This window comes from Peromyscus maniculatus, chromosome 15, assembly GCF_049852395.1.
Source record: "Peromyscus maniculatus bairdii isolate BWxNUB_F1_BW_parent chromosome 15, HU_Pman_BW_mat_3.1, whole genome shotgun sequence".
Taxonomy (NCBI): Eukaryota; Metazoa; Chordata; class Mammalia; order Rodentia; family Cricetidae; genus Peromyscus; species Peromyscus maniculatus.
The window spans coordinates 43,106,825-43,117,220 of NC_134866.1; the positions used below are offsets into that span (position 1 = coordinate 43,106,825).

General features: G+C 36.2%; 1 protein-coding gene across 7 annotated transcripts in view; it reads left to right on the forward strand.

The window, feature by feature from the left end:
• Ddx4 (DEAD-box helicase 4) overlaps positions 1–8,975 on the forward strand; it is an 80,377-nt gene extending 71,402 nt beyond the window's left edge. For all 7 annotated transcript variants that reach the window (XM_076551884.1, XM_042261557.2, XM_042261556.2 and 4 more), the window contains 5 exons: positions 3,978–4,123; positions 6,131–6,230; positions 7,132–7,402; positions 7,520–7,633; positions 8,277–8,975. In XM_076551884.1, coding sequence (XP_076407999.1) covers positions 3,978–4,123; positions 6,131–6,230; positions 7,132–7,402; positions 7,520–7,633; positions 8,277–8,363 — 718 coding nt within the window. In that variant the 3' untranslated portion in view covers positions 8,364–8,975. The remainder of the gene's footprint in view (positions 1–3,977; positions 4,124–6,130; positions 6,231–7,131; positions 7,403–7,519; positions 7,634–8,276) is intronic.
• Positions 8,976–10,396: the final 1,421 nt, after the last annotated feature.

Consider the following 10,396-nt stretch of genomic DNA (forward strand, 5'->3'; position numbering starts at 1 on the left):
TTTTCTCCATTCATCTGTGTGTCTGTTTTTTGCTACTACCATGAAGTTTTGTTACTGTGGCTCTGGAGTGTATTTTTGAAATCGGGTATGAAGTCCTCAAATTTTTGTGTAACTCATCTCTACTATTGCTACTATATTGGTAAATATACAGCAATGGCTTGTTATAACCCTCCTCACTGTGTTTTCTTGGTATCAGGTCAACATCTGGGGATTTTCATGGAACCTTTTATTTAATTTGAAGTATCTGCTAAGGTTCAAGCAGGACTGGGTTGTAGGTGGAGTAAAGCAGAATTATTTTGGCTAGGTTTGGTGGTATAATTCAGTGGCAGAATGTTCCATCCAACATGCTCAAAGGTTCAGCACTACATAGAGGTAAGCAAAAAACAAAACAAAACAAAACAAAAAACAAACAAAAATACAAAACTACAGAGTGAAACAAAACAGAGATAAAAACTAAGTACCGAATAGCCACCACAACACCAAATAGATGAGAACATGGCAACACACAGTAGAACAAGCTGAAGTGTTAAGATAAAAATTAATTTTAAAAAGGAAGAAAAAAATTAAAAGGTCAAAAATAAGAAATAAAGAAGCAAAAATAATGTAAAAAGGGGAAAGAGGAATGAATTATTGAAAAATGAAGACAAGAAAGAACACAAAATGCATATCTAAAAGTAAAACACCAATAACAGAAAGTCTTAGTAAAAAGTAAGACTTTCTTCTCTTCCCATATGGTTGACCATGTGAGCAAGAGTAAACATGGCAACTCATGTAGTCAGAGCATCCTTTTGTCTTCTTAGGCTGTGTGGTCCTTGGAAAGAGCAAAGACTTAAGGTGATCAGCAAGAATGGTTGAAATCCCTCCTAGTTGCCCTGAGTGTCAGTATGAGCTATGTAGAAATAACTCCTCCTCCAGTGCTTTACTCCAGAGTTATTTGACACACCCAGAACGGCGTGATGGATGTCCCAGGTGCCTTTTGTGCTGCCTGCATGAAGACAGAGAATCAGTCAGCTTGAATTATGCATGCTAGATTGAGGTGGAGGAAACTCCCATAAATCCAGCTGTTGTTATTCTAAAGTTGGAGATGATATCCCATGGCTATTGTACTTCAGAAGTCCTGTAGCTGGCTTCCTAAGTTATCAGTATTGAGGGGGAGCACAAAGCATTTTCGTAAGGCATAGAACTGTCAGTGTTTTTGTTAGTTTATTTTGTTTTGTTTTTAAGTAGCCTTCTCCTAGGGCCAAACTAAGGTTCAAGGTAGATGCCTGCTGAATCAGTGTAGAAACAGTGCTATTGGATAGGAAGCTGTAGGATAGATAATAGGATTCTCAGAGTTCAAGCTCAAGGTAAAACCTGCTCAAAATGGTTTCCTCCACTAAAACCAGGAATGTCTGCTATGAAATACAGAGAACTTCTCCGTGAGCCAGGTTGTAGGTCTGTTGTCTGTTCAGATTGCGCTTCTGTAGAGTGCCAGAGTCTGTGGCAGAGGTGACCAGTTTATCACTCCCTTTTCTTTCATCTCGGCCCTGTCCTTCACCATGCTGCTTTGTAGTCTGCAGTAGAAGACACTCTCTCTGTTTTACTCTCCAGGGTCTGGGTTTCCCTAGGTTTCTGATTGTTCACTATTAGACTGGAGTGTTTTCCACAACCACCCACCTTTCTAAAGGGTGATCCCCACTAATTTTGATTCTCTCAGAGAAGAGGGTAATTGCGTGGTACCTTTTCTGATTTATCTTCTTAGAAATAACCGTTTTCTCATTCTGTACGTTCCTTAACCAGAGCAGTCTTTATTCCATTGGCTTCCACATGTACCTGTAACTCCCAGTTACTCTTGTACATGTAATTTCTTATATCAGCCGCAGAGTTTTATATTTTTATAATTTTTGTGAATATTTTTTCTTATAAACAAGTTAGAATTGACTCTTGTTGAGGTCCAAAATTGAACCTACTTTCCCCTTTATTTCTGTCTTTTCTTATTTGGACTAATGTATCTTAGTCTTTTGAAGCCAAAAGACTTTGAATCATGGTAATTCCTCCTTCACATTCCTTTAATTTTCTGTCTTTGAAAAATATCCAGATTGACAATTATTTAAAAATTACTCGAATCTGGCTGGGCGGTGGTGGCGCATGCCTTTAATCCCAGCACTCGGGAGGCAGAGCCAGGCGGATCTCTGTGAGTTCAAGGCCAGCCTGGTCTCCAAAGCGAGATCCAGGAAAGGCACAAAGCTACACAGAGAAACCCTGTCTCGAAAAACCAAAAAATAAATAAATAAATAAAAAATTACTCAAATCTAAGATTCTTGACTTTCTGCTCCTGTGATCAAGCCTGAAAGTTTTAAAGGTTCTTCTTCATAGACTTCATTTCATTCATTTCCTGCTCGTTTCCATTGTGGAAGAAACTGTAGAAAGCACTGCACATGTCTTGGAGTCTAATATCTGTGCAGTAAATGGTAACTATTCTAATACCGAATTTAAAAATTTCATTTAACTTTGTCCTATTTGAGGCTGGTACCAATGTATTCATCTTGTGCTCCCAAAACCATGTACCATGAATACTTAAGCAAGTGAAGGGGTGACACATGCTAAGAATTTTAGCTGCCTGGGAGAAGAGGGTGTTATATTAAAAGAAGGAGGTATATTAAAAAAATAACCTTCTGAAAACATGCACACAAATAACATCCCATAGACTGATTAGGTTGTATCTAGGAATGACTATGCATTGTATAACAATTAAAAAGAGGCCATGAATTTGAAAGGGATCAAGGTGGGGGAAGCACATGGGAGGGCTTGGAGGAAGGAAAGGGGAAGTGATGTAATAATATCAAAAAACTGAAAAATAATTAGAAGAAACTAAGGGAAAAGTTGTGTTTTTATGGCAAGAGACTAGATAAGGAGCAAGAAGAAGGAGTAACTGAACTAGAGTTTGGGTATGCTGAGTCTGAACTGTTTTGTTACATTCACAGAAACAACTAGAAAATACTGGACTGCTCCCTACACAAGAGGGGAGAATTTACCAAAGACTTGTTTTCTCCCTTCTTAACCCTTCAAAGCTCAGCTCCCTTACTTGACAATGGCCTCACAGAATTATGTTAGGGGCTGATGTACAGCAGTGCCTTTCAAGTGCATGCTCATAGTAAATGACTGTGTGTCAACTTTGGGGGCAACCTTACACAGCTTAATTTTGCATTGCCCTTAGGTCTCATTTTTCTATATGTATTAGGACATGAAAAACATTGACCTGAATCTGATTTACTTGTAACCATTTATTTAAAGAAGAGTAACTTAACAAGTAATATTTCAGAAAGCAAATCTGAGCAATAGCAAGTATTCATAAGTATTGAGATTAGAATAAAATTTGTGTTTTAAGTTTACATTTTAATCCCCCCCCTTCCCCTCCCTCCCTCTTGTGAGACAGGGCCTCATATAGCCCAGACTGGCCTCAAGCTTGCTGTGTAGCTAAGGGTGATCTTGAACTTCTAGAGATCATCCTGGCTCTACCTCCTGAGAGCTGAGATTACAGACAGGCACCACCACAACCTGGTTTTTTTGTGGTGCTGGTAATTAAACCCAGGGTTTTGTACATGCTAAAGGAGCAGTCTGCCAATTGAGCTACATTCCCAGGTCCCCTTATAGTTCCATTTTTAACTTAAAAAATTCTTCTTGTTAATAGTCAGCATTGTAGTTCACATTTTTTATTGTTATGTACAAGTTTAATATAACTTTGCATAGACAGAGAGTTCACTGGAACTTCCTGTGTCCATAGTTTGACACAGATGTTTTTGTGAACTAGTTGTCTATTTTCAAAGTCTTAGCATTGTATCCTGACCTCTGAAAGAAACGCTTGGGTAGCATAAGTACCACCTTACCACGTTTGTGTTGCAGTCTAGCTAACATGAAATTGCACTCACAGGACTGAAATAATACCATGAGCACAAGTGGACAAGACTAAGCTAAGGAGTAATATTTTCTCTTTGAAGGTTGGCTGGGGAGTTTTTAAAGTCAAATTATTTGTTTGTTGCTGTTGGACAAGTGGGAGGAGCTTGCAGAGATGTTCAGCAAACCATTCTTCAAGTTGGCCAGTATTCAAAAAGAGAAAAACTTGTTGAGATTCTACGAAACATAGGTACCTTATTTTAATATAATTATTTTGCCATGATTTTCAATTTTAAAATATTATTTATTTTTTAAAATCACCATTGTTTTGTATAACTTAATAAATCTTATTTTTTGTAAATCTTTTATAGATGACTATGGCAGTTTTTGTATAAATTATATAAAAATATTCCTTTATCTCATAAAAGTAAGGTATTGAGACTTAGTTTGACAATGCTTGACTAAAAAGTATTTCAGCAGAAGTGTATATATATTTTGTTTTTGTTTTTTTAGAAAGCTAGAAAGGTTTAAAGGTAACACATGTTTTTATTACTGTTACTATGTTGAAAGATAATTCTTCAATCTGTACATGAGAGAACAGATCTGGAATCCCAGCTTTCATGAAGCTAAGGCGGGTAGCTTGTGAGTTTGTGGCCACCCTGGCTTAATAGCGAGACCCAGTCTTCAAAGAAAAACCAATGTGAACTCTTGCTGACTTTGTGTTTCTGGTCCCTCACTTCTTGCCTACTAAACAGTCTTCCCATATTCATAAGATTTAAAGTGTTTCAGGGATGGAGGGATAATCAAATTCTGTCCTAAATAATACCCGTGAGAAAAATTTTTCTCTGCCTTCCTCCAAGTTATTTTTGTTCTTAAAATATTTTGTTTGTTTTGTTTCTTGAAGTAGCTTTATTATTAGATTGGAAATAACTGGTATGGTCCTCTTGATGTCTACTTATGTGCTATACTTCCCTTCCCCCTTTATTTTCCTAGTTTAGTAATTCTGTTTCCGTTTGAGTGTCAGTGTTGAGACAGAGGAATGAGAAGTCAGTTGTAATTATGAGCGATGTTTCTTAAACCGTGACTTACACTTGTGTATGTGTGTGTGTACACAACATACCATGGAGAATGTATGAGGGTCAGAGGAATTCTTGCAGGAATTGTTTTCTTCCTCCACAGTATTCCAGATCACTCTCAAGCTCTCAGGTTCAGTGGCAAACACCTTGACCCACTGAACTATCTTGTAGTCCCTGAGAGATGTTATACTCCTAAGGACTGTTTACTGTTCTGCTGTTTTAGCTACAGGCTAAGAGTTAACATAGAAATACAAATTTTAGCAATCTGGGTACATGGCTCATTTGGTAAAGTGCCCTTGCCCAGTCCATGTTATTTTTTGAGACAGGGTCTCACTCTACCTGGAGCATACCTCTTTGGCTAGACTGGCTGGCCAGGAATCCCAAGTGATCATCCCACTATCTTCATTTCCTGTATGCTGGGGTTACAGGTATGCGTTTTTGTGCTTAGTGTTTCTACATGGATGCTGGAGCTCTGAACTCAGCATACATCATGCTTGCGTGGCTGGCACTTTACCAACTGAGTCATCTTCCCAGGGAGGTAGGAAAGAGTGATCACTAGCAGCCAACATTCTTTCTTCTGTTAAGGCTATAGATATCTTACCATCTTTCTTTTTCAGCATTTTATAGAGTTATCCCTTGTGTAGAATAATCTATGCCAGTTCAGTACTTGAATCTAGCAAGCAAATACTGTTTAATGAGTTAAGCCTCTGGATAAGGCCAGCATTTAACTTTGTATCATGTTCTTGGAATGAAAGGGTTTGCATTAAGAGATGACGTTGCACATAGATTATAGAGTTTATGGGGTCGGATGTCATTAATGTAAATGCCTTCACCTATCCAGGCAGAATGAAAGATTGGATTACTTTTGGAAGTAACAAGCATTTATAGAATAGGAAATGGAGAGACAAAAGTGATTGAGACAAATATGATATTATTAAGAGATGGCAGGCAGCTATTTATATTTGCTTAAGAAAAGAAGGCCCACTTATCTTTTTTCAATCCCTCTAATAGGACAACAGTTGTCTCTTTCTTTGACATCTATTTGTTGAGGAAACACTAACTTTTCATACCAGGTACTAGTACTACAGTTGTGGAGGAGACAAAGTTTCTCGCTCTAACGTGCCTTCTTTTCTTTTGCTTAATTTTGTAGTTTGGATAGTAATAATTTTGTGGTTTTGTAGGTGATGAAAGAACTATGGTTTTTGTTGAAACCAAGAAAAAAGCAGATTTTATTGCAACTTTTCTTTGTCAAGAAAAAATATCAACTACAAGTATTCATGGGTGAGTACATTATTCTTTTTAAAAAATCATATTATTTTAGTATTTGTTCTTTTTTTTTTTTTTCCTCCGAGACAGGGTTTCTCTGTGTAGCTTTTCACCTTTCCTGGAACTCACTTTGTAGCCCAGGCTGGCCTCGAACTCACAGAGGTCCTACTGTCTCTTAGTATTTATTCTTGTGTGTGTGCCAGTACTGTGTACATGTGGAGGTCAGAGGACTTACTCTGTAGCCCAGGCTAGCCTCGAACTCACAGAGATCTGCCTGCCTCTGCCTCCCGAGTGCTGGGATTAAAGGTGTGCACCACCACCCAGCTCATCCTTTGTTTTGATAGGAACTAAGTAGCAGAGACAGGCAACCTAAAAGTCTGCCTTAAACTCCTCATGAATGGGAACTTTTCAAGAGCAGTCCTTATGGTCTCTGGCTCTTAGATTTCAATGTTTCTTGTGCTTAATCTAATCTTTCTGATGCCTGACTTTTCTTTTTTGAAGTTGGAATACTAAAAAAAAGGCACATTAACACCACTTTATTGGTACTTTACTAGAAGATCTAAAATAATTTTGCATATGTAAAATTCTGGAATTGAACTTTAAGAACATTTTATGAGCAATAATTCTAACCAGGTAGATCTATAGTCTTTTGCTAAGACTAGAAATTACTCTTCTATTACTGGGATTTATATTCTGGTCCTGTTAGCTGTCTTACTCCATCTACTAATAGGGGTGGTTGTTCTACCTGAAGACGGTGAGGACAAAGTGGTGGCTGGGATGGGTTATTAGAGTAACTTGTATGTACGCAGTGGGCGCTAATACTATGTGCTGTCATTTTCACTTTTTGAAATACACTGCTTGATGAACTTGATAACTTCCTCAAAGGTGACTCTAATACAGACTTCTTTTTTTAAAGTGATCGGGAACAGAGGGAGAGAGAGCAAGCTCTTGGAGATTTTCGCTGTGGAAAGTGCCCAGTTCTTGTTGCTACTTCAGTAGCTGCCAGAGGGCTTGATATTGAAAATGTTCAACATGTTATCAATTTTGATCTTCCTTCTGCCATTGATGAATATGTTCATAGAATTGGGCGTACTGGGCGTTGTGGAAATACTGGCAGAGCAATTTCTTTTTTCGATACTGAATCTGATAATCATTTAGCACAACCTCTAGTTAAAGTACTATCAGACGTAAGTCTAAACAATTTTTTTAACTTTAAATATTTAAAATAGAATAGTTCTTTGTTGTTGACATCTTGTACAATTTTCCAGATTTCATGTTGCATAAGAAATTTTTATTTTCTCAAGGCTCAACAGGATGTTCCTGCATGGCTAGAAGAAATTGCCTTTAGTACATATGTACCTCCTGGCTTCAATAATAGCACAAGGGGAACTGTGTTTGCATCTGTTGACACTAGGAAGGTAAGTTGAGAACATTAAGAAATGGATTTCTAATTACTCTTTCAAAATGTGCTTGATTCTGTTAGGTAATACCATTCAGTAATTAATCTGAAGCGATCATTTTAATTATCTATTATATATATATATATATATACTATATCACACACATATATGTATATGTATGTATTTATTTGAGATTTATAGCTGAATACCCCAGTTCTTTTTGCTGGTATTTGTTCGGATCATCTTCTGAACTTTCTAGAATATTCTTTCATTTTGACCACATCGTTAAGACAAAATGCTAGAGCTGTGGGGCAACAAATCTTAAAGACATGCCAGGCTTTTGTTTTTGTTTTTGTTTTTTGTAGTAAATCTTGTTATAGAGGAGTGTTCTTACTAAACATTTACGCTTACTGGAAGTTTAATATTAAATTTTTCTGCTCTCTAAAACTTAGTGACTTGAAAAATCATTTCCTTGAGTTATTTTGTACAGTTTAGACTTTACAAGTTTGTATGGGCCTTTTTTAAAGACAATCATTTTATAAGAAAGTCTTTGCATTCTTGAGATAGTCGGGGTAGAATATGAGTCTCTGCTATCAGTCTAGACAGTGTAACATTAGGGCTGTCGTAACTTGTCTCTTTCATTTTTCTTTTTTAAAAAAAGAATTACCAGGGCAAGAACACTTTGAATACAGCGGGGATTTCTTCTTCACAAGCTCCCAATCCAGTCGATGAAGAGTCATGGGATTAAAGCAAACAAACATACCTCAAGTCTGATAGTTTTGATGCAGAGAAGAAAAGTTTTTATTTTTAAAATTTTAACAGAAGTGTGAAACCTGATATTCTTATATCTCCTGTTCTTCTGTTCTTACTCCAACCCCTTAAAAAATAACCAACTTCATTGACTAGTTACGTGAGATGCTGAAAGTTACAACATTGCAGTTACTGATACAAATGGTGTTAACTGAAGACATTAAAGCATTCTAAATGTTGTGCTTATTTCTAGAATATTCTTCAGAAAGTTAAGGCATGTTTCATGTCCAAGTGCTAAGTCTTAGTATAGTGTTTATGATCTTATAAAACAAACAACAGGATATGATGTATGTTTGGTTAATTATTGGGTCTAATTTCTACTTGATCCTCTAAAAGAATAGTGTGTTGGTACAATGTAATAACATGATTTTCATGAAACAGTTGAGACTGAAGCCTTTCAAAGTTATTTGATTTTTTTAGATCATCAGTCATGTAATGAAAATGGTTCAGTTTGCAATGTGAGCCCTGTACTTGGTGGTATGGCAAATGTTTGCTTTTATAATACACAGATTTTCCTTGGAAATAAAAGATGGAACACATTTCCCCCTAAGTTTTCCAACAGCGTTTTTCATTTTTCTTGTGACATATTATAATTTCTAGCTCTCATATTTGGAAAATTTGTTTCTTGTGAAATCAGTGCAGTGAGCAAGGAGTTTTAAACAAATGAAATATTAATGTGTAACATCCTGACTACCAAGATGTGGTAATGAAAACCAGTCTTAGACTCTAACCCGCTTATCAGCAAATACAATGTTTCAGTTTCATCATGATTTTTATTCATGTTTTAAGTTGGTAATGGAAAGAGCTCTTTCATTTATGTACCTTGAATTTACCTAGCGTATGCCATATTAAAAAATAATTTCATGTAAACTTTAAAAAAATGCCATGAAGATACTCAGTACCCTATATGTTAATTTAAAATAGCCGAGACTACAAAATACAGAATTTTAAAAATCTTTTGAGTTAGGAATTAAGGTTGACTTCAAGTTCTAAGGACGAAAATCACAAAGAAGGAATAGATTGGCTAAAAATGTATTGAGCCTATAGAAAAGAATGAAAACTAGACAGGGAGTAGATAACTGTGACCACTTGATGATCAGTGTGTGGTTCTTTATGAGTGGTTATGTGGGAATACAACACCATGCATGGACAGCCCAAGTAAGGCACTTCAACTCACGAAAATCTGGAAAACATTTTCTTTATAATCTCACTTCTGGGAAAGACTAAATGAATGAAGATGTTTGCATTATATTTTTAACATCTGTTTTAATTTTTCTCTTCTAATGTATTTGCAGAGAGCATTCATAGTAAATACTTGTCTCAATTTTTTTTCATTTACTCAGAATCTTCGTCCTAGCTATCATGATTGCTTTCAAAGTTTTTGGTTTTGCTTAATTTGTAAAATTACTATAAACAGCATCTTTGAGTCAAAATAAAGCTGGAAAGCATACATAATCCCACCAACATCACAAAACCAACTGTGAATCTTCCTATGTTCAGTTAATTCTTTCGTCTCTAGGTGTAGGTTTGAATAATTTCCTTAAAATTAGCTATAATTAGGAAATACAATTATGTAAGAAGTGTTTATAATGGCAGTATTCTTCTGGGTTTTTTTTTCTTCAACTCCCACCCCCATTTCATTATCAACTGCCTTTAGCAGTTTCCAGCTGCTACCTTTATATATCCATACATATTTTTGGCCTGCAGTGTTTAGACATTGATAATTTTGATATTAGGATATAACTCACTTCTCTTTAACTTAGCATAAAAGCATATTTTGTGGGGTGATAGTAAAGGCACCCTTTCTCTTGCCTGTCTTCTTTTTTACATAACAGGCTACATAGGATATTTCATTTCCAGACACTTGCATTCTGTTCCGTAACTATGATCTCCTCTGAATCTGTTGGTTGATTCTAAAATTAAAACAGTAGCCAGTATTTATATTGTACCTATACAGATGTCCACAAGGTG